Genomic DNA, 24,128 nt, shown 5'->3' with positions numbered 1-24,128 from the left:
ACAACGATATAGGCTAAATATCAGGAAAAAGTTTTTCACAGTCAGAGTAGTTCAGCAGTGGAATAGGCTGCCTAAGGAGGTGGTGAGCTCCCCCTCACTGGAAGTCTTCAAGCAAAGGTTGGATACACACTTTTCTTGGATGCTTTAGGATGCTTAGGGCTAATCCTGCGTTGAGCAGGGGGTTGGACTAGATGGCCTGTATGGCCCCTTCCAATTCTATGATTCTATGTATGTATGTATGTATGTATGTATGTATGTATGTATGTATGTATGTATGTATGTATGTATGTATGTATGTATGTATGTATGTATGTATGTATGTATGTATGTATGTATGTATGTATGTATGTATGTATGTATGTATGTATGTATGCCCACAAATTGTTTTAAATGTGATATAAGTTGACTCCAAAATATAGGCATGGCCTGTAGTACTTTCATTTAGGAAAATATAACTAAAAGTTATTAGGGCTGAAGGCATTTTGGTAATTCAAGTTTAATTAAATTGATAGCCAAAATAGTAAAGATTCTGGAGCTGGAACAGGATTTTAGATGTTTGCACAACATTGTTAAAAATAGTTAAATAGTCTTTTATGGTTTGTTCATAAGTCTGTCTGGGGATCTAAAGGCAGATGCTTCATCTTAACTAGTCCAGTTGCTTCACTATGATATCAAGGGAGCAAAGCAGCATCTCCTTAGGGCATGTGTTGTGGTTTTTATTTCAGCTTCAGACTGGAGCTTTAATTTGACTGGGATGGTAGTGCAGTGTTAATGATAATTTCAATGCCTTGGAATCAAAAGTCAGAGGAGTTGTCCATGTTGGAACTGCATCTTATGCCTGAGGCTGTCTTATCAAGTTCTAGCTATAAACTCTGGCACCTGCTTCAGGATTGTAATGGCCACATCTGACTTGTATGTTGAATGTTCTAATGTTGTTGTAATATATTTCCAGTGTGTTTGCTCTAAATCAAAATGACCTTTCTCCTGCCCTTCCCCAATATTCTTCCTTTATCTTCCTGCATTTGCACCTTAGCACTCTCTTTCTGTCTTTCCCCCACCCCTCACTGGACTCAGCAGCTCATTGGGAGCCAATGGAGGTTTTCCTCCTCCTGTGACCTGAGCTTCTCTGGATGGGCCATCTGACTTCTCCCTCATTGGCAGCTCACCTGGAACTGCTGCAGGTAGCCCCTAGGTGCTTCTTTCCACCAGGGCATCCGCCCTGCTCCTTTTGGCAGCTCACCTGGTACAGCTCCAGGTGGGCTGGGTCTGGTGGTGGCTTCTCGCCTCTACAACCACCACAGCAGCAGATGCTGGTGGGGCTATGAGAGGTGAGATATCTGCACTAGTGCAAGCAAAGCTTTTTTGTTTGTGGGAGAAGAAGAGTTAGTTTTTATATTCGGCTTTTCACTTCTCAAAGGAGTCTCAAAGTGGCTTACAATTGCCTTCCCTTCCTCTCCCCACAACTGACACCTTATGAAGTAGGTGGGGCTGAGGGAGCTCTGACAGAACAGCTCTGTCAGGACTGTGACTAGCCCAAGGTCACCCAGCTGGCTGCTTGTGGAGGAACAGGGAATCAAACTCAGCTCGCCAGATTAGAGGCTGCCACTCTTAACCGCTACACCAATTTAAACCCCTAGTGTTTTACTTAAATGTCAGATTTTTCTACAAACCTAGTCTCCCAAGTTTGTAGAAGCATCTGTTTAGTGCAATACGGCCCCAATTCATGGATATATCTGCAGATAGGGGCACAATTGGGAATAAGATATCCTACTATATTCTTTTAAAAGGTACAGAGACACAGAGCAGCATGAAGTGCCACTCTGCCCTTGCTTGTAAGTGTTTCTGAAATACTTCTAATTAGGCTTTTACGTATTCAGGGCCCCAGCTGGGTGTGGAGAGAGTATTAAAATGTAGTATTTACTACTGGATTGACAGCCTGAAATATAAACATTAGTCCAAACATGATCTTATACCCAAACCCCACCCGTGCAAGGAGCCAGCAGTCTTCCTGCCACGCGCCATAAATCGTTTACAGTTTGCTCCTGCCGGTGCATTTGAGAAAACAGCTGCGCTCTGGGATTAGCAGTTTGTAGAGGGCCTCTGCTGAGCTAAATTAGGGCCTACTGCCCTGGTTGTGAATGCTGGTAATGAAGAGAGTAGAATAGCAGAAGTGTTTCTCTGCACTGAGAGACTATTAGTTCAGGGAATGAGAGTGGGGATTTGTGTAGTGTAGGGCAGTGAGTAAGGGAGTTTTAGGTCAATAAAGTTGCTATTTGCTGACATGTTTTTCTTGCTCATAGACTGAGTAGGAATGCCTGATCAATGGCTGCTCCGCCTTGTGGAGAAATTAGCCTCTATCTGTTGTCAGTGTACTATCAAGTTGTTTGTACAGCAAAGCAGATGTGAGGTTCAGTATTGCTCACTAAAAAGTAAGATGGGTTGATAAAGGGAGTGGAGTACACTGAGGATTGCTCTATGCTTCTACAGAACGAATGGGTTTTTCCTGTTTCCAAGTGCTGTGAATGGGATTGTATTCCAAACGTATGATTATTAGACACTGTTCCCTCTTGTGCAGTATAATACCTTATCTCTGTCTAACTCACAGTAGAAGAAACTATTCTGGGTGAGCATATGATTTTGTACACCATCCAGCTCAATAAAATCAGAGTCCAGTAGCACATTTAAGACCAACAAAGATTTGTTTGTGCTACTTGTCTGGGTGGCAATGGAGAGTTAGGGAACAGTGGAAATCGAGAGAGACATGAGCCCGGCATAAGCCGCGAGTCACAGGGGACATAGAACGGCACAGCACACAGGCTGATCAATCAGTCCGTTTGGGATCAAAGCAAGGGGAAAGGGACTGTACGAGTCCGCCCGGACTTAGGCCGCGGAAAGAAAACGCAGAGGACACTTACCTGATATCAGCAACCAGAGAACGACCCCTCGTAGAGAACGCCCAGACAGCCCGTGGAAGGGGCGTGGAGAAGGGGAGTTGTCATGTAAACCTCCCCGCTCGCACGCCCCAAGGAAGGGCCCGTCCAAGAAGATGACGATGCTGGAACTTGTGGAGAAACACTTACCTGTGATGAGGAAGAAGCTTCAGGATGCTGGGGAGTGGGCGGGCCAGAAGGACGGGGTAATGGAGTTATGTAGGAGGGCGGAGACCTAAGGGGGGATATAAGGTGGAGTGTGAGCATGGCTAGGGGCTGGTATGCAGGAGAAAGGAAGACGGTGGTGGCGTACGGTGAAGGTGAAATAAAGAACGGTGTACGGAGAACCCAGCCTACGTTGTGGTTTATTGGCAGAACGAGGTGCAGGCGCCACGGCGGAGAAGGGCAAACCCCTAGAAGGGGCAAGGAAGAGCCTCACACTACTTCAGACCAACATGGCTACCCATTTGAATCTACCATTCAGCTCCGTGAACATTTTTCCTTTGGATACTGCTGTAGTACTACTGACAAATACAAGAGCTGGTTTGCTTTATACTGTATCCAATACTGAGTTGTTGATGTAAATCACCTATATCAGTTGCAGGGTTCAAATGACTGATCATTTGGCAAGTAGCAATTTTTCAGTATATCTCAGATGACGAAAATAGGTAGGTGGCAGAGACCCCACCCTAATCCAGTTATTCACAGATAGATAGATTTCTCAAGGTATCCTTAGGTGTTTTGTCTATCAGCAGCTAAGCATAGAGTGAAACCTTATTTAAAGTCTTACGATTTGTCTCCCTGCACTATGAGTATGTCTCTTCTGTTAGCTCAGCTGTGCTAATAAACATGCTGCTTGCTATAGTTTGCATCCTTTGCAGAACAGACAGGTCATTGACAGAGGACTAAGCAACAGTGATAGTGTGTAGACTGCAATTTCTTGAGAGATTATTTTTGAAGGCATGGATATCATCCAGTGCCTAGTAACAAAAACATGAGCAAATTACCACAAACAACTTGAGGGCAGTTACCTTGTGGTACAGCTACTATTTGGTTTGGTTGTATTCTCAAATACTATATTATGTCAATTGCATCCTGCCATGCTCCCCCCCCCCTTTTTTTTTTTCTTTGCCTTTGTGGCAAATCCCATTGTATTTTAAACAAAAAACAATGTTTCTGTTCAGACCTCACAAATAAATGAGTCTCTGACAGACATTAAACAGGTATATTTTCAGACTTATGTGTTTCTTCCTTCCTATCCTGATCTGGTATGCTGAGACTTAATACTAGGTTGTAATGATAAATGAATGTAGGTACCTTAACAAATTAAGATTTGGTTAAGAATCCTGGCTACTGAGAGAACAATAAACCTCATTTGTTTTGGCACTTGTGGATATAATAGCAAATTTGATTTGCACTGACTTTAATCTTCATTCTCTGTGGACCATGCAAGGGGAGGAGGGTGTGAGCATCCAGTTACTGTAATGATCAGGGGTGGTGCCCTCACAGGCGAACTCTGCTCAGTTAGTGATGCCTGAGTGCAGCTGGTGACTTGCCCAAGACCTCCCAGTGTACATTGTGGCTGAGCTGGGATTTGTAATCTCTGTTTAAACCAGTCTCAGGTCCAACCCTATTCACTATTCCACTTGGCACAAAGGTAAAAACAGTGTGAGCGCTGTGCATCCCTTATCATGCCGTGGCTCATGGATGAAAGCTACACTGCTCATGCTTAAGACTTGGCCGAGTGCCGTACTTTTTTGCCAGGAAGGAATTTCCCTTAAGATCCGATTGGCTAATAAGTTTGGGAGTATAGAAATGTAACAGGGTTGGCACAGTTTCCCTATACCACTGTAACTTATTTCTCTAGCCCCCGTCCACACCAAAACAACTGGATAGCCAGACACATGCAATAAAGGTGGACGGAAGCCTTGCTTTGAACGGGGTCATGGTCTTACTGCTCCCAAAAAATTGTTTACATACCTGGAGATATTTTAACATTAGAGCTGGGGAAAATATACTGTTGTTCAAAAATGGTTTTTGAAAGCTGCCTCAATATTTTAAAAGAATTTAAGCTTTTTTCTTTTTATACACAGATATATACACAGATATATACATCTGTGTATATATCTGTAACTATTTTGCCTTAAAACATCTTGCAATGATATTTTTAAATAGTTGCCAAATTCATTTAGAAGAAGAAAAAGAATAGCTAGTTTTTATACCCTGCTTTTCTCTACCACAAGGAATCTCAAAGCAGCTTAAAATCACCTTCCCTTCCTCTCCCCACAACAGACACCCTGTGAGGTGGGTGAGGCTGAGAGAGCCCTAATGTTACTGCTCGGTCAGTACAGCTTTATCAGTGCCGTGGGGAGCCCAAGGTCATCCAGCTGGCTGCATGTGGAGGATTGGGGAATCAAACTTGGTTCTCCAGATTAGAGGCTGCCACTGTTAACCTCTACACCACACTGGCTCTCCAGTTTAAATTCCTAAGTCTGTTTGTCAGAAAATATCATACAGCAGGTAGTGATGCTCAACCAGTGTTGTGTTTTCAGTGGAGAGGAATTTTCCTTTATTTAAGTTCCAGCCGTAGATTCTTCACATAAATGTTGCATCTTTGGCTGGTTGCCATGTGTGGCTTTCAAAAAAAAAAGTTGAAAGGTATGATTCTTAATAAATTGCTTTTACCTTTGCAAACATAAAACTGCTTTACCCCCTCACTGTTTCTAAACAATTGTGAGGGCTGGTGGCTTTAGACTTTTGCATGTCCCCAGGTTAACCCAGTGACTCAGTTGAGCTTTTTATTCTGGCATATAATGTGTGGCCTGAGAATACTTGTATTTCTCTCTCACCCACCTGTTGCTGGGTGTTGTGCTGTGAATGTCTTTCGTCAGAAAGAACCAGATGCCAAAAAAAGTTGCATCCTAAACTCATTTTGCAGAATAGATTAGATGGGGGGGGGGGAGGCTTAATATCCTGCTTTTCTCTACCTGAGGGTGTCCTAAAGTGACTTACAAACACCTTTCCCTTCTTCTCCCCACAACAGACACCCTGGGAGATATGTGGAGCTGAGAGAGCTCTGAGAGAACCGCTCTGAGAACAATTCATCATGGCTGCTTGGTCCTTATAGGAAATATATTTTGAAGTTGATGGGAACAGTTTGGGAGGGGAGTGGTTAGCAAGGCAGAGCTAATGGGTGTATCAATAGATCTCAGATTTCCTTGACTTGCTGTCTTTGCCCAGCTGTATAGCAAGGTAGCTGTACGTGTCTCTTCTTATTCTTATGAAAGTAGACTTTGTTCTCTGGAGACTGCTAATCATGCCCATGGGGGTGTAATCAGTTATAAGGTATTTAATACAAGCAGGCAGGAACAGGCTGCCTGGCCAGGCTGGCAGATTGCAACACTGCAATTATGCAGGGCCCCTTTCCCCTGCTCTGCCCGCCCACCAGTGGCAGGATGAAGGCTCTGCCCTGAGATGCTGCAAAGCATACAAAGAATAAACGTGGGCGGGAGCGAGTTAGCGGCAAAGGTCCCTCCTTTGCCTGCCTGCTGCTTTCCCGATTATCTGAATGCTTGGGGAATTGCAGCCTCCACAGACAGTGCTGTCGAGCCTCCTGGAGTGGAAGGGTGTGGGTTGCTGGTGGGCCCCTTCAGTGTCGATTGCAGCTGTGGCAGGAAAAGGTTCCACAGCGTTGCAGGGGCGCTGTACCCGTCCGTGGTTTTTTTTCCACGGGGAGCCAATCTTCAGCATGGGTCTGCTGAAGATTGCCAAATAGCAGTCTCACTTTAAAAAAAGAATAGTTTCAAGTAGGTAGCTGTGTTGGTCTGTAATAGCATAACAGTGCTGAGGAAGAGTGCTTGCACTCGAAAGCTCATGCCTTGAATAAATCTTTGTTGGTCCTAAGGGTGCCACTGGACTCTTATTTTAAAAAAGAGAGTGGTTTCTTTGCTTTTCAAAACATAAGAAACAGTTCAAAACATAAGATCTACTCTTGCCACACCTGTCAGTGGCAGTGAGTGTGTTTTCTTTTGTTGGGGATTGGGGCAGGGGAGGGGGACATAGTCCAGAATTATTTCTGGCCAATCCTGTATTTAATTTCAGCACTTTTGAAGAGAGAATGGGATTCTCTTATTTTTAAAGGGGCATGCCTAAAAGCAGAGCACACGTGAGACAATTAAGAGGGAGACAGTGCTCTTTCAGGAAGACTGGCAAAGCGCTCTTCTGGAGATAAAGGTTCTCTGGTTTCAATAATGTCCTTTAATTGTATATTATTAACACAAACCATTCATATTAGTCCTATGGATTGCTGCTTGTACTTGACAAACTGGGAGCGATTTGCTTTACATGGAACCCTAAGGTACTACTTTTTTTGTATGAGATCATTCATGCCAGTGCATAAAATCGGTGTAGCTGGCTTTGTAATGCTGTTGGCAGTCTTCCTGTTTATGGGCTTCCTACTAATAGCTGGTTGGCAGGTTGCTGGACTAGATGGTCCTTTGGTTTGATCCAGCCAGAGCTGCTGTTATGCTCTTCTGCAGTCCTATTTTTTTTTTGTTTTCACACCATCTCTAGTAAAAGGCAGGGTTATTCCTCTTCACAAATGAACAATGGAAGTGAAGCCACAATATACCCAAAGTTACTGGAGTTTGAAACTTTCAACTCTGTTCTACAATCTGTTTTATAAATTGGAGCTGTTTCATAAATTGGTTCCTTTGGGGGGGGGGAGTAGAATTACAGCTCATCTCACTGGCTAGAGAATTTGTGAGTACATGATGATACGCATAGCTCCAGCCAGTTGGCTTTAGAGAGAAGGGTTGCCTTTCATAACTTTCCCTTGGCATCTGAACCTTGGTTTCCAAAGCTAACTGGTGGTGGTGCGGGCAGCTGTATGTTTAGTGGAAGAAAAACCACACGCATCACTGCTGACTGGTAGTGGTTGTGTGAAAGTGTTAGGGAGAGAAACTAATATGTGTTAGAAGCAGTGATAACCAGGGTGAAGGAAGGAACAATATCATTATAGTACTTGGGGACTATTTAAGAGCCAGCTCATTGCTTTGGTCTTGTCTCTGTATATCTGTTTTTAGCTTAAGCATTTGCTTCTATTAAACTGAGTTGTTTACAAATTTTACCAGCTGGCTAAGTTGAGCAAAAGCCAGCAAGGGAAAAAACTTCTCATTTCTTAAAACTGTTATTGGCTTGAAGTATTCAGTTGCCATCCATTCAGCTCTTTCTCTGAAGACTGTATTGTCTCCTGCTCTTTTCCACCGCTTAGTTGCCATCTTCAGCTTGAGGGCACATGGTGGAGGCTCCAGGACTCTCCTGTGTGCCTAGGTTCATGACTGAGGCGGTGGTGGAGGTCTGCTGCTGGCATGTTCCAAGGCAGTGTGGAGAACGCGTGGGCTTGGCTGCTTGTTTTTGTTCTCTGCCTTGCGTGGAATGCAGTGTGTTTGCCTTTCTTGGCCTGTGGTTTCAGCCTGCATTCCTGTGTTTAGAGTCAGCATGGCGGCAGGCGGCGTGCTGTTCGTACCTTGCGGCTACCTGCTTTCAGCTCCACATCAAAGGTGTGTTTGGTGCGTAGCTTGTGCCATTCCTGGCCACACCTGGTGGCCTGCAGGCACGCAAGTAGGCGGGGTCTGGGATGTGTTTGCAGACAGTGTTAAGGTTCAGGCTTCTCCTTGCCTTGTGGAAGCAAAGGAGCTGAGTTCATGTGAAGCAACTAAACGAATACATATTAACTGAGGTATTCAGCAGGGAGAACAGAGACAATGGCTCTAGGGGTGCATCTTGCCCTCTAAGTATCTGCAGCACAATGCCTATTACCTGCTCCTTCTGAATGGATTAACTTGTTGGTTGGGTCACGTGTTTTAATTTTACTTTAGTCAGGTCTACTTAGCCAGTTTGGTGTAGTGGTTAGGAGTGTGGACTTCTAATCTGGCATGCCAGGTTCGATTCTGCACTCCCCCACATGCAGCCAGCTGGGGGACCTTGGGCTCGCCACGGCACTGATAAAACTGTTCTGACCGAGCAGTGATATCAGCGCTCTCTCAGCCTCACCCACCCCACAGAGTGTTTGTTGTGGGGAGAGGAATGGGAAGGCGACTGTAAGCCGCTTTGAGCCTCCTTTGGGTAGGGAAAAGCGGCATATAAGAACCAACTCTTCTTCTTCTTCTCCTTCTTCTTCTTCTTCTTCTTCTTCTTCTTCTTCTTCTCCTTCTTCTTCTTCTCCTTCTTCTTCTCCTCCTTCTTCTTCTCCTTCTTCTTCTCCTTCTTCTTCTCCTTCTTCTTCTTCTCCTTCTCCTACTCCTTCTCCTTCTCCTTCTTCTTCTCCTTCTTCTTCTTCTTCTTCTTCTTCTTCTTCTTCTTCTTCTTCTTCTTCTTCTTCTTCTTCTTCTTCTTCTTCGGTGTATTTCCTCTTGTGTAGTTTGCATGCTGTGGGCTGGGTGCCAAATGTATGGATAACTTCTAGATCTACCAAACTGTATTCTGTGCAAACTGAATATGAAATACTGCATATGAGATTAAGGCACGTCCAGACAGCTGCCCTACTTTTGGTTACAGGAAAGTGCTCCCTACACTTCTGATTCCTACAGTCCAAATGTGAAGAGTACTTTAGCCTGCAGGGGTCCCTGCTAGTCCACGCAACTAATGGGACTATCATGATTTGTGCAATCTACAGGACTCCTTAGTATGCGTGGGGGGCAGGGTGAGATGCTGCTTTTCCTAACAGGGTACTTTTCTTGCTTTTTTCATACTTGGAAATAGTGTGTATTGGAATACATTTACAACTGAAGGTTTTTGTATCTTTTGTGGGTTCCTTTCTTGACTTCTATACGGTAGAGAAAAAAATAACAGCCTGTTCCTGGGATGTTTTGTTATTCCCAGCTGAGTGTAAAGGTAAAGTGTGCCATCAAGTTGTGACTCATGGAGTATTACCTCATGAGATTTTCAAGGCAAGAGCTCTGAGAGGTGGTTGGCAATTGCCTTCCTCTGCATAGCCATCCCAGTCTTCCCTGGTAGTCTCCCATCCAGGTAGAGACCCTACTTAGCTTCTGAATTTCAGTGAGATCATGCTAGTCTGGATTATTAGGGCTGCTTCAACAGATTATTCAGGCCGCTACCTAGATTTTAAGAAATTTGTTTATCCTAATCAATTAGAACGTTTTTTTCTCTCTTTTTTGCTGATGAGTCCAATATCTATGATTGGTTCTTACCTCCCAGAACATATTTCATCTTTTCTATGGATCTCCTCACTCGTAAGATCAGAAGAACCCAGCTTTTTATCTCACAGCAGCAGAACTACTGAACAGCATAACTCAGGAAGCAATGTTGATCCATAAGAATAAAATCCAGAGGATCTTCAGAGTAAAATCCTTTAGTAGGACCAGCCAACATTCACATCTTTCTTTATCCCTAACAATACTTTTCTTGCTTTTTTTGTACTTGGAAATAGTATACATCGGAATACGTTTATAACCCCTCAGACTTAGAGTTGGGCCACAGTTACTTGGTGCATTTCCCAAGGCACTGTGACGTGTGCCTTGTACAGAGGGGTTGTATGCGGTACGTCCCAAGTTCAGTGCGTGAAGGCGTGGTCTGATTGTTCTGAGCTTCTGTGTGGATACTGCCAAAGACTTCTAGGGCTGAGGCTTGCAGTGCATCCTCCAACTCCTTCTGACCTGCCCATTCTCTAAGAAGCAGAGCCACAGTCTGGCTTTGTTTTCGTTTCTCCTCCTCTCTTCGTGTTCTTTGTGATGGTAGACAACTTGGAGGAGACTCACATGTCATTACCCTGTTTTAAGCAGGTTTATTGTAAAACGGTGATGACTGGGGAAGGCACTGGCAAACCACCCCGTATTGAGTCTGCCATGAAAACGCTGGAGGGAGTCACCCCAAGGGTCAGACATGACCCAGTGCTTGCACAGGGGATACCTTTACCTTTACCTTATTGTTAGCGAAGGGGTGGAAGCCTGGGTTTATATATATTTATTTATACTTGTATGTTTATTTATATTTATATATTTGCAAATCTCTGTAACAATGTTGCCCACTCTCTGGCTAGAGCTCAAGCTCCCTCTTCTGGGAGACATTTAGTATGACAGCGTGCGTGTGTATGTTTTCTCAAAAAATCAACAACTCTAAAAGTAGCTTTGTGGCTCACTATTGGGAGTAGGAAAGGTGTGTTTAAGGGTTAAATAGTATAACGAACGACATGAATGTTGGAAACTGGCTATTAGATAAATGTGCTTATTTGCTTTTCCATTAGAGAGAAAGGATAATGCGTGAGAACTTTCAAAAAGTCTGCTTCAGTATGATGAACACCTGACATCAGAAAATCAGGGTTCCCTTCCCAAGTTAAGGTGCCTGCTGTTCATGGTATTATTCGTGGCTTCTGTATGAGCAGGACTTGACAAGTTCCCTACTTACTAATGAGGGATTCTGAACATCCAGCAACAAAATAAAAATGGCATCCCTTTCACTATGGGATGCGTAGTTTAGTAGAACTGACAATAACCAGACACTCGCTGCAGGGCTCTTTTGGGGGACTTGCTCTAGGGAGTGCCAGTTCCCAAATGTCAAAGACTAGGTTTCTTGCTGTACTTACCTGTTTTAAAAAAGAGCTTCACAACTTAGGTCTGAACCTAGATATTGTGCATCAAAATTCATCACTCATTTATGAAAGTGCTATTTGTACAGAGTTTACTCTTATAAGGTGAAAAGATTTATGCAATCTGAAGAGTATAGGTTTGGAATTTGAATATGTCTATTAAGCTTGGATGGTGGTTTCATTCTCCCCCCTTTTATTTCTTTTTGTATCTTTTTTTTGTAGTTCATGTTGTTTATTATTTTAAATAAAACATATTTTTAAAAAGAGCTGATATAGAATAATGTCTAGAGAAGATTTTCTCAACCAGGCTTTCATGAAAACCTGGGGTTTCTTGATTACCCTGAAAGGGTTTCCTGAATGGGTGGGAGTTAATTCATTTTTAATATATTTTAAAGATTTGTTAAATCTTTATCAGGTGATATGACCATATATGGTCATGTCAACCCTGCCCTCCATCCCAGAATGGGGAATGATGGTCCTGGAGTGGTGGGTGGGAAAGAGAGGGGCCCTGGGTGGGCATATACACCAGCTATGCTTCCCTACAATATTCTGCATGATTGAGCCACTTCTGGGGTTTCTTGAAGCCTGAAGAATGTTTTAGGAGTTTCTCAGTGGTAAAAAAGTTGAGAGAAACTGGCCTAGAGTGATGAATTTTTTTTTATAAGATTTTTATTTTTATTTTCCAGAATTAAAGATAGTGAAATACATGCAATCTACATTGTTAGTACAGAAAAAAGAAGGGTTATGCTCTTCATTTAATACATTTAGTTCCCCATTTCAATCCCTTTTGTATTATTTTCTTAAATATTTCAGGTAAGGGACCCATTGTTCTTGAAAGGCCTCTTCTGTTCTTCCATTGACTATTAGTGTCAGTTTAGCCATCTTGGCAAAGTCAGCTAGTTTATTCAGCCAGTCTTCTATCGAGGGTAGTTCTTGCGTTTTCCATTTCTTGGCCAATTCTAGTCTTGCTGCCGTCGTCGCATAGAAGAAAAAACTTTGTGTGTGGGTTGGGAGGCACTGCGGAGGAACACTTAATAACATAGCTTCAGCTTTCATAGGAAATCTAAGACCCCACATTTTCTGCATAATAATATGTATTTTTGCCCAAAACTTATAAACTTTTTCACATCTCCACCACATATGAAAAAAAGAGCCTACTTTATCATCACATTTCCAACATTTGTTGTTACAATTTTTGGCAATTTTAGCGATCACTTTTGGTGTTACATACCACCTATAAAACATTTTATACCAATTTTCTTTAAGTATTTGACTATTAGTATACTTTGGTATTCTAGACCATACTAACTCCCATTGTTCCATTGTCACATTAGTCTCAATATTTTTCATCCATTTGATCATACATGGCTTAACCCGTTCCATTTCTGTCTCATACCTTAATAACAATTTATATATTTGGCCCTGTAAATGTGGTTTATCTTGGATTACTAAATTTTCAAACTCTGGTATTGGAGCCTCTATATTTAACGGTTGCTGAAACTCTGCTTTGAATCTAGATATTAGTTGGTTGTACTCTAACCATTGAATTTCTACTCCTTTCTTTATTGTTTGTATATCCTTGAACTTGCCAGTCTTTGATATTAAGTCTTTGTACTGTGATGAATTTTGATGCAAGATACCTTGCTGTTGTTGTTGGGTGCGAAGTCGTGTCTGACCCATCGCGACCCCATGGACAATGATCCTCCAGGCCATCCTGTCCTCTACCATTCCCCGAAGTCCATTTAAGTTCGAACCGACTGCTTCAGTGACTCCATCCAGCCACCTCATTCTCTGTCGTCCTCTTCTTCTTTTGCCCTCAGTCACTCCCAGCATTAGGCTCTTCTCCAGGGAGTCCTTCCTTCTCACGAGGTGGTCAAAGTATTTGAGTTTCCTCTTCAGGATCTGGCCTTCTAAGGAGCAGTCAGGGCTGATCTCCTCTAGGACTGACCAGTTTGTTCGCCTTGCAGTCCAAGGGACTCACAAGAGTCTTCTCCAGCACCAGAGTTCAAAAGCCTCAATTCTTTGACGCTCAGCCTTCCTTATGGTCCAACTTTCGCAGCCATACATTGCAACTGGGAATACCATAGCCTTGGCTAAACGCACTTTTGTTGGCAGGGTGATGTCTCTGCTTTTTAGGATGCTGTCTAGATTTGCCATAGCTTTCCTCCCCAGGAGCAAGCATCTTTTAATTTCATTCCTGCAGTCCCCATCTGCAGTGATCTTGGAGCCCAGGAAAATAAAATCTGTCACTACCTCCATTTCTTCCCCATCTATTTGCCAGGAATTGAGAGGGCCGGATGCCATGATCTTCATTTTCAAGATACCTAGGTTAGCTTAATTCAGCTTTTTACCAAATGTACAAGTATAAGAATAGCCATGTTGTCTCTATTAACCTGGCAGCTACCATCCTTCAGTGGTGGCGCATCCTCTGTTGTGGTATTCATTTCATGTGACGAAATAGGACATCTGATCTCTGAACAGATGACAATAATTACAATTGTAAAGAAGCAAAACAAACCTTTAATTGTAAAGAGGCAATACAAAAGAGGATGTTGGGAATAGGAGCATGCATGAGTCCAAGGCTGTTTTGAGTAGGAGAGAAATTTCTGCAATTGGAAATGTTTGGGTTCAGTTTGTTTCAAAAGTGTCTGTCGCAGGTACATTTTTCTTTGTGTAATGTTTCCTCTGATGCTTCTAAATATCTAGTTGGGCAGCCAAAAATTTTTTTTAGAGTTGCATTAATGATTAATTTCACTACAGAAAATAATATTAACGGTTAATAGCCAGTCTGATTCCCATTGCTGGTCACTTGGACAGAAGGTGATTGCTTTGTAGTGATTAATAAGTAGCTTAGAATTCCCTGGATTCACTACTGCAGTTTTCACTTTTTGACAGGTCAGTCTAAAACTGGAGAAGACGGTAGTATTGTGAAGTTAGCAAACCCAGGAGACAAATAATTCACAGGATAGCCTTGTTGGTTTGCAGTAGAACAGTAGCACCTTACAGGTAAACAAGGTTTTCGTATATCTGATGAAGGGACTTTGGCTCTCAAAACTTACACTGTGACCACCTTGTTGGTCTCTGAGGTGCTTCTGGACTCCAATCTAGGTGGTTCTCTTCAGTGCTTACCTTGCTAATATGAAAGAAAGTCACAAGTTGTTACAATTGAACGAGCCTTGACCCCTTAATGTTGCATAGTTCCAGGAACAGTTAATATCCTTTCCACCAGAGAGCACCCATTGAAGCTAGCTAGCTCATGCTGTTGTAACCATGGCTGTGAGTGGCTTGGAACTGAATTGGAGTTGTAGTTTAATTCTGTTTGAGCTTGAGATAACTGATTTTGTTTTTATAACTGTAAAATGAGTAAACTGTGACTGTAGCTAATGAACTAGAGCAAAAGAAGAACTGCTTTGGGATGGTTGCTATTTCAGTTGCTATTTCAGTTGAACTTCTTGTGAGTGATGGGTCCAAAGTTAATGTGGGCAACATTCTGCAAGGGGTCCTGAAGATCCTTATGAATGAAGCTTGCATTTGAGCAGTGAACAAGATTTTTTTTTTTAAGTGAGCGAAAGGCCAGGCCCAGAGTAGCTATGGGACTCGGATTGTAAATATTATTAGCCTCCTTCTCATGGGCACTAGTGTTCTCAAGTATGCTTCTAGGGATGATTGAGAACATTTATATGGCATCTCTCCAGAGACTTGCTTGAGAAGATGACTTCTCTGTTTGTGTTTAGGTAAGATTACTTTTTATAGCCACATGGAACACCACATTGCAGCTTTTTGTCTACTGACTGGTCACTTGTTGTCTGGGCTCTGCCCTCTCTGGCAAAGCCTGAGACACCCCACTCTGAAGATCTGTGCTTTGTTTGCCTGCAAATTGAGTTGGACAGCTGCCAAAAATAACAGGGAACGATAATGAACATTTTTGCATAATTGATGGAACTGTTTTACCTTATTGCATAGGCTTTCTTGAGAAGTGTCCCAGATGGCTTAATATCAATGCCCCATAGATGGGACTTTAAAGATGTTGACTTGCCTTGAATTATCTTATCTTTATTAGAGGATATAATGTAGAATTGGGGCTTCATGTGTATGCTTGGCACAGGAAACCTAATTCTAATAGACAGTGTTCATGGCTGACTGTGTTTTTGCTTGTGAGCATGTGTGGTGTTCTGTGTGTCAAGCTGATCAGTAACTCACATAAAGTTTCCTTTCTCAAGTTTCAGGAGTCACTGGCCAGATGCTGTTGGATACGGTCATGAGATCACTGACTCTGAGGCGGGGAGGAAAAGCATGTTTGGACAGGACATCACTTTGGGTCTGTAAGTTGTATTTTATGAGAGGCCTACTTGGGGATATTGTGAATGGGTAATGTCTTCAGCAGGGTGTCTGAGGAGGGAGGGAATAGCCTAGGGAAAGCAAATGTTCTAGTGTAAAGTAGCGGTAGAGTGTGATATATGGTCCTAAGGATAATGTCTCTTGTGTCAAGATGATAAGGTGGCTGGGAAAAGGCAGCAAAATTAATGGTTTATGGGTGTGCTGGAGAGGATTTGTTTAGGTAGATGTCTACTTCCCCATGTGATTCACTAGCACAGTGTTATTAACACTAGCCCCGACACTTAATATAAGGGAGTTCAGAGCGTCTCTTCTGGCCAAGTATATGAACATTTTCTGAAAGTATTCTCTACACTAAAATAAATCACAGTTCTATGCCATGCTCACCCATATAATGTGCACACAGGACAAACCTGAACTTTGTACTCTGTGTAACTGTACATAGACTTGTATAATTCTGGGGGAAAGGGGAGCAAGCGTCATGGAAGGCACCGGCAACTGTATGATTTGTGTATCATGGGAGCTAGATCACTTCTCTTTGGGATGCTGAATTCTGTGGCTGATGAAAACTTTTGTCCTGTGTTTGCAACGAATTGCAGAGAACACAGAGCCCTGCTTGTGAGCCTGTTGATTCCTGTAGGAACCGTGCTGAGTCAGTCTGTATTCTGGGACTCGACCTCCTCTCTTCTAAGACATCATTGCTCTGCAGCCCAAGAATACCTGTGCTATTGTGAGGTTGTTTGTTCTGTACTAGTTGAGGCCCGAAGACAACACTGTAGTAAGGAAAGGGGCCAACAAGCTTGTTGGGGCAGGGCCAGCACCAGGGCATCTCACAGACTTGTTTCAGCAGCTCTCAAGCCCTGCACAGGCCCTACTGATTTCCTGTTCCATTAACTTTGTTTATGGCTTCTACCTTGTGTGTACAAAAACTCCACACCCTCAGTACCAGCCCCATCTCCAAGGGTGGGTGTCATTGATAGGGCCAGAGAAAAACTTCCTCAAAACATTTCATTGGATTGCTTGAGTGTTTCAAAGGAAGTAGTGTACCCTAGAATCCTGGCCTACAATATGCTGCTATATTTCAGTTCTTAGGGCTCTAATTTGTGTGGTTGAACTACAGTATAATTAGGCTTGGAATCCCTGCTTGTTTGAGGCAGGGGTGGAGATTAATTCCTATGTTTTGGGTAACCATTTTGCTTTAAGCCAGGAGTCCTGCAGTGCTCTTCATACTCTTCCTCACCAAAAAAGAAAAGGGAAGGGGGGGGGGAGGCAAGAACAAGGTACAGGTGAGCCAGGCAATAAGATAGGTTCATGCAGATTGTTGGCTTAATGTCAGCTTCAAATGGACATCTTTATTTAGCCTTAGAACATTTGCCACATGCCAATCCAGGTTAGTCTCAGTTTGAGAGAAGATACACAGAGAGATTTGTAGGCTCTTTTTCTTTTTCAACAGTAAAGGGGCTGAAATAGTGGCCTACTGATTCTTGCTTCATGAGAATGATCCATTTTGTCTAGCAGGTCCTTATTGATCAATACTAGTTTCTCATGGAATAATGAGCAGGGCAGTAGCTAATAGCAGTGAAATACATTAAGTTAAGCATTGTTTTTTTCCTCATAGCCTGGCACACCTTCTCATTTACTCCATGAAGATGTTCTTCTAAACATTTTGAGTTCTATCATTCACTCTGCTCCCCGGTCTGAGCTATAGTTGTGCAGTTCATAGAGCTGTTTTCCTCTTGATCAACAAAGCTTCATGGCAGTTGCAGGCTTTCCATCTTGGCAAGGTGACTTCTGAATCTTGTAGGATGCAGCAGAGGGGAGAGAGGATTCGGGCTTCCAAAATCTCCATTTTTTTTCTCTTCAATTAAAAAAATGGTGCCAGGCTGTTATAAATGAGGATTATAATTGCTAAGCAACTGAATTCTAACACTTTTGTCTACCTGTAGTCCAGTAAAAAAATTTGTTAAGCTAACATCCAGTATGATGCTGGTTATGGTGAGCCTCTTGGAATGATTGCTTTCTGCCTTGCCTTGGTGTGCAAAACCCTGTAGTATCGCTTTCCATTCTGGCCCCATTCTACAGGTAACATACATAGGCGAGATTCTGCTGCAGAATTCTAGCTCCTTGGAGGTCTCTGTTTTTCTTAAACAAAGGAAGTTGCCTGCCCTTCCTGCTTCTAAGAAAAGTGACAATTGTGATGAAGGGTGATAACTGAGAGGACCATCTTTGGCACACAGAACATTCCCAGTCATGGATAAAGTGCTCCCAGACCTGGCAGTCACACTAGTGCTTAGATATGAGATGGTGCCCATGCTTCCATTAGGAAGAGTAGATGTGGCATTGGTCTGCATTGTAAGCCCTCTTTTGTTTTCCTTTTCTTTTAGGTCTTTGCATTGATTGCCACCTTCCTGAGGCTGCACATCTGAACTCGTGCTGGTAAGTAGTTCAGATCATCCCCATAGCTCAGCCTTTTGAAAAACTGTGAACGAGTCCCCGAAATGAATTTTCAGGCTTTGAGGACCTTGGAAGTGATGTCGGCTGGCTGTGCCTCCCTGCCATGCCCCCTCAGAAGTGATATGTCACCAGAAGTGACATCACCACTTCTGTACTAGTTGAGGCCACTTGTACCCTTCGCCCTCCTTTCACTCCCTCCTCCCACTTTTGGGTGGAGGCAGCCAGTTCCCTAGCATGGCCAAGCTAGTTTCTCCTTTTATTCTCACTTTCTCATCAATGACAGTATAAATCTTCAAGGCTGTGAAACCTGTGAAGGGAAAGTAGCTGGGTGGAATAGACGGAAGTTGCTTATGGGAGCATCTAAAAATGAACATGTAGCACTCTTCCACAATGCATGCGACAAACCACTATACCTTTGCCCTGCCTTGTGGCCTCTACTTTCCTGACCCTTCTGTCTTGACTGACTTGACACGGGAACATTCTTTGTTGTTGCTCCTCCACAGTGCCTAGCTTGCAGGATGAGTGACAACATCTAAATATAAACGCTGCAACAGGCAGAAGTTTATTGGGTCTTACTTGGTAAATGAGTTAGTAGTAGTTATATATGATGCTGCTACTTGTGTAGTCACCTTCATTCCAGAGTAACACAGAGGAATCGAAGGCAGTGCTGTATTCTGTTCTAAGCAAGTACTATTTGCGCTTACTGTTGTAGAGGAGTTTTCGGTAGGTGTTCTAGCTGAGGGTACACAGAGAAACATTCTCAAAGTTTTTATGACCTTAACAGGCAGTACTGTTCAGATGTGAGGTGGTTCACAAAGATGGCAGAGCTTTTTGTGGCCACTAGGATGAAAGGCTTCTTGTAAATTAAGGGCCATAGAGTGGAAATAGGGCTGCCAGGTGAAGCTTACATCAGGCTTTCCAGCCTGTTTCTGGGTGTGTTTGGACACTCTTTGTTTTTAATACTGGGTGTTCTGATGTGATTGTAGTCCTGACTAGCAGCACTGCCTTTGGCTGCTGTTACGTACCCGCTCAGCAGAAGGCGGAAGCTTTTGTTGGGTCTGCAAAACTTTCACACCAGTCCTTCCTTGCTCTCTGCCCCCCTTATAAACTGCCTGTAGCATCTGTAGTCCTGCAATTAGATGCAGGTAGGGGATGTGAAGGCTCAAGCTCTTTTACAGAATGTAGACCTGTGACCACCAAACCCCGCAATGTACTTTAGCGGTTTTTAGCAATGTGCATTCCTTTGGCCTTGAGAATGCCTCCAACTTTGCCCTCAGTTGTCTTAGAAACAGAGTGCCACCTTCCTCTGTCTCATCCCTCCCATCTTTGGGAGTAATTTGGCTTTAACTAGCACAAGCGTGCAACTCCTTCAGCCTGTCAGTATGCTTAATATCTGTAGCTACCTCCCTTGTAGTCCCTCTTGGCAGTGGCAGTACAAGATCAATAACTCCTGCCTTGCCTGTCACTACTGCCTGTAAGGCTTTCAGTTTCCATATTGGAAATGGACTTTCCTAAAGAGCCTAATCAATATGTTGCTCTGAGGTCTGTTCTTGTTTGCTATATATAATCCAGACATACACTGTATGTGTGTGTGCTTGTGCACAACAGAGGCAGACGATGAGCTGGTATTCTTCTCTCACTGGCTGGGAGAACACAGCTGTGCTTTTCTTCTTCTGTTTCCCTTTTCACTGCAACTGCGGGTTCCAAGGCTCTGGCCTGTCTTGTTTTGCTTTCTGGATATGCGGCTGCTGTGTGACAGAAGCTATCCAATTGCCTTGTGGGAAAATCTCTAGGCTAGATCGGGTGTCTTTGACTCTCTTCCTCTTATCTGCCATTTCTGCTGTTGGCAGGTGACCTGTTGTGAAAACTAAGTAGGTGGGACGATGACAAGTACCATCCCTTCCAAGAAGCCTTACCGCAAGGCTCCTCCGCAGCACCGCGAGATCCGGCATGAGCTGCCCATCCTGCACGATGACCAAGATGGTGTGATTTTGGCAGAGCAGAGTCAGGTAACTGAAACCAGGGCTGCTAAAGGCCTGGTCCCTGTTCATGAGCAGAAGGGGTTTAGTTACACCAAGGCAGGCCATCTCAAACGGCAGATGGATGGGTATGAGGTACGCAACGTTAATGTTTCTTCTTGCTGGTCGCTGGAGTCAAGCAGTGACAAAGAAATAGCAGGGTGCAGAGCACAGCTGAACCTCAAGAGCCAGACACTGCCCCCTGTGCTGCTTCATAGGGGGAGAACGGGGAAGCGGAGTGTGAAGCACTGCCGGCGGCAGAGCCACAGACAGCTCGGTAAGTTCACGAGCCGGAGCATAGAGACAGTTGTGGTGTCTGGAGATGAAGGCCAGAAGCCAAACTGCTCCTTCAAAAGCAGAAGTTTGGAGCGTTCCTTGGTGTTCAAAGAGCCTGCTGAAGTCTTAGCGCCTAGGAAGTTCCGCGTCCCACCTATCCACCTACCTCTCAAAGGCATTCTGAAGCAGACAGATATGCTGAAAGTGCAGCCTGAGAACTTGCGTAAGTCCCGCTCAGTGGAGACTCTGGTCCATAGCCACTGCTCACGCAAGTATAGTGATCCTCAGGTATGCCTCAACAGGCAGGGTAAGCACACTCCAGAGCAAAACAGCACCAGCAGGGTTGAATCCATGAGACGAAGGGAAAAGATCACAGAAGAGAAGCTCCAGTTCTCCAGGTTCCTGGATGAGATCACCCACCGGGTGCTGAGCCCTGTCCATTTGCATTCATTGGGACAGCGCAGAGGTGGAGAAGGAAGCCAGGGCTCACCCACTTCTCCCAGGTGCTCCATACCAGAAGGTCAGAAGGAGAGTTGGCCTGAATGTGCGAATTGGACAGGCACGAAAAAAAACCACCTAAGCAGGAAAAAGGGAGAGTGGAGGGATGAGAGAACTGGAATGACATCCTGCCGGAAGAAGCCAACAGAGGAAACGGAGAAGCCTGCGAGGCTAAGGAGGAAGCCTGTCCTGGTGAGATATGACAGCAGGGAGGAGTTCTTTTCCATGGAGAGGCAGGTGGTGGATCTAAGTGTCAGCTGCACCATCTGGCCGATCTGTGTCTGGCAAGGGTGTCTTCTGAGCATCAGCAACATCTGCCTTTGTTGAAGACACCTAGTCAGGAGGGAGGGTGTAACAGAGGATCAAAGGGTCCAGTTGTAGTAAGCAGCCTGTGCAGCAGGCATGCCTATAGTCTCTGGTTGGCAAGGCTGGCCAGAAGTCTGTGCTGGAGTCAAGGCTCCTACTTGGTTCCCTTACACAGGTACCATGGTGGAGGAGGGCAGTACTTCACCTAGAATTTCTCCTTCCTTCAGCTTAGAGCAAGGAGCACAAGACTGTAGTTCAGCCCTCCTCTTACAGCTCTGAGCACTGGGGTGGGAAAATCGTTCTGTCTGAGAGTTCTGACCTACCTGTGTTTACCCATCTATTGAGGAATTTCTGTCTTGGTCTCTGTTTGGGTGGATCTGTATGAGGAGGTGATTCATATAATGGGAAACTAAGCTTCCTGCTTCTCCAGTAGACCATCCATTTGTACTGAGAAGGTGCTAGTGATTTTGGATCATCCAGACTGCCCTGCATTGGCTTTGAGGCTGGCTCTTCCCCCCCCCCCCCCCCCGCTTTCCCCCACTGTTAGCTGTGCTGGAACACCTCCATTCAGAGTGGAGAACCGAGCAACAGAACAACTTTCTGTCGGTGGCATTCTTTTACTTTGCTCAAACTCTTGCAAAGCTGCAGAGTGTGCTGAAACAAAGTATGAGGATGTGTTTGGGTGAGGGTGGGGGAGTCATAGCTTTAGTGAATTTCAATAGAATGTTGCCATTTCTTTTGTTTCTAATTTCAGACCTTGGGGATGCTGAGAGGTTGTAGCAGCATCCCTGTTCCACTCTTGAGTTTCTCTGGGTGGCCTTTAGTTAGTTAGTATCTCCTAGCCTAATTGGTCTCATACTTTGTGAGCAAAGTGTTGGGCAGAAAGACCATCTACCTGAGCACACTGAAGGAATGGTGTGATTAAAAAAAATATCAGCAGGCAATATGGGCTCAAAAGGCACATTCCAAGTTTGTGGGTCATTCCTACTTGTTAGGACTGTCAGAGCAATGAAGACTAAGGTTGTAGCACAGGATGGCACCTGCCTGCCTCCTAAAATAGAATCATAGAATCATAGAGTTGGAAGGGGCCATACAGGCCATCTAGTCCAACCCCCTGCTCAATGCAGGATCAGCCCTAAGCATCCTAAAGATACTTGTTAGTTGAATTAAAATGATACAAATAAATTGTTGTGAGCACTCTGCTTTGCTTTTAATTGAAAGAGAAGCATGCAAAGACCTAAGTAGCACTGTAAGAAATCCATCTGATGGTATGGAGTGCAGAATTTAGCTTTAACCTCAACTAGTTTCTTAGTCACAGGCTCCAAGTGTACGTTTTCTCCTATAGTAGAGTGTGAGATATGAGTTTTTTTTCTTGTGACTGGAAGTATGTTGTGTCTCCTTCTGCCACTTTTGTATCTCAGTTTGCACCTCTGGAAATTGATCCATATATCTTAAGAGATTCTGACTTCTGTTCCCTCTTTTGCACAGGAGCCCCTGACTGATGCAGAGAGGATGAAGTAAGTATCCTGCTCTGTTCTTGTTTTCATGTTTTGCCACTCTGTATGTGCTCATCTTCTGTTGTCCAGGTTATCATATTTGTGTGGTGGCATTTTCCTGCTTTGAGACTCTCAGCAGAACCATCCTAAGAACAGTTTCCTAGGTGTAAGCTCCATTGAGTTGACTGGAGTAAGATTTTCAAGTAGACCTGCTTATGATTGCTCTCCGAGCCTATCAAGAGGGATCAAATGGATAACTGTGCCAAACTTTTCATTTCCACACAGCAGAGGATACACTAGCAGAGGTGACTATTGCATAGGTAATGTAAATCCCAGGTCTAGTGTAGAAAGATGTTTTGCTCAACAGGCACTGGAAAAGCACTGCTGAAGCTTTCTGTAATACTGCTGTGATGTACAGTAAATGGTTTATGCTTTAACCAGGTCAGAGAACCTTGAGTGACAGGGGATTCAAATGGAATGCTACAGCTGAGAGTGGCAGTTAAAAATGACAGTTGAGAGTGACGGAGATTAAATAGTGAGAGATCAAAAAGGATCCTGAATGGGAAGCAGAACAAGGGGAGGATCCCTATCAAGTCTGAGGGGGAAAGCTCCTAGTAATGGGGATCACAAAAACGCTCCACAGTTTTAAAGACTAGTCTGCATAAACTAAACAGCAACTCATTTCCAATAAATTATTGCTTATTCCTTATTCCTGTTCACCTTCTAAGTCCTAACTAAACCCAATACCTACCTGACAATTTCCCCTCAAAAGTGAAATAAAGCAGTTTGTCAGTTTTTAATTACCATCAGCCTCTCATGTGCCACTCTCAAAGACAAAAGGGGGATTTTGGCCCCTTAGTTCCCTAGGCTGGGTCAGCATGCATATGTGCGTGCAGAAACCACCCTGTGCCTCAAGGAAGGGCAGTAAAAATGCTATACATAAATGCACACACATTTAAATTTAAACAGCTGGGTGGGGCAGAGAAACAAAGAAGGAAGAAAAGGGTCTGTTTAGCCAAGGAAAAGATAAAAGGGAACCAAAAAAGGGAGACTGGCTTTATAGCAGGTATAGAGCTTATACATTTACATAGCAACAGCAGGGAGAATAAATAAGGAAGCACCTGCTCAGTATTTTAAAAAAATCTGCTTTCAATTTTTGAACTATTTTAAAGCCCCTGTATTTGAGTGTAATCTACTATAACTTAAGTTT

At 43.8% G+C, this 24,128-nt stretch overlaps 1 protein-coding gene across 20 annotated transcripts in view; it reads left to right on the top strand.

The window, feature by feature from the left end:
- Positions 1-24,128, top strand: part of TJAP1 (tight junction associated protein 1) — a 77,833-nt gene that overhangs the window by 39,293 nt on the left and 14,412 nt on the right. For 7 of the 20 annotated variants that reach the window (XM_077343029.1, XM_077343081.1, XM_077343020.1 and 4 more), the window contains 4 exons: positions 15,756-15,857; positions 18,255-18,306; positions 20,175-20,333; positions 22,911-22,939. In XM_077343029.1, the coding sequence (XP_077199144.1) occupies positions 20,208-20,333; positions 22,911-22,939 (155 nt within the window). In that variant the 5' untranslated portion in view covers positions 15,756-15,857; positions 18,255-18,306; positions 20,175-20,207. Of the gene's footprint in view, positions 1-13,661; positions 14,542-15,755; positions 15,858-18,254; positions 18,307-20,174; positions 20,334-22,910; positions 22,940-24,128 lie in introns of those variants that run through there. The other 13 variants (XM_077343161.1, XM_077343134.1, XM_077343124.1 and 10 more) reach the window with 4 other exon arrangements.

This window comes from Paroedura picta, chromosome 1 (assembly GCF_049243985.1).
Source record: "Paroedura picta isolate Pp20150507F chromosome 1, Ppicta_v3.0, whole genome shotgun sequence".
NCBI lineage: Eukaryota > Metazoa > Chordata > Lepidosauria > Squamata > Gekkonidae > Paroedura > Paroedura picta.
This window is presented reverse-complemented; position numbering and strand designations above follow the sequence as displayed.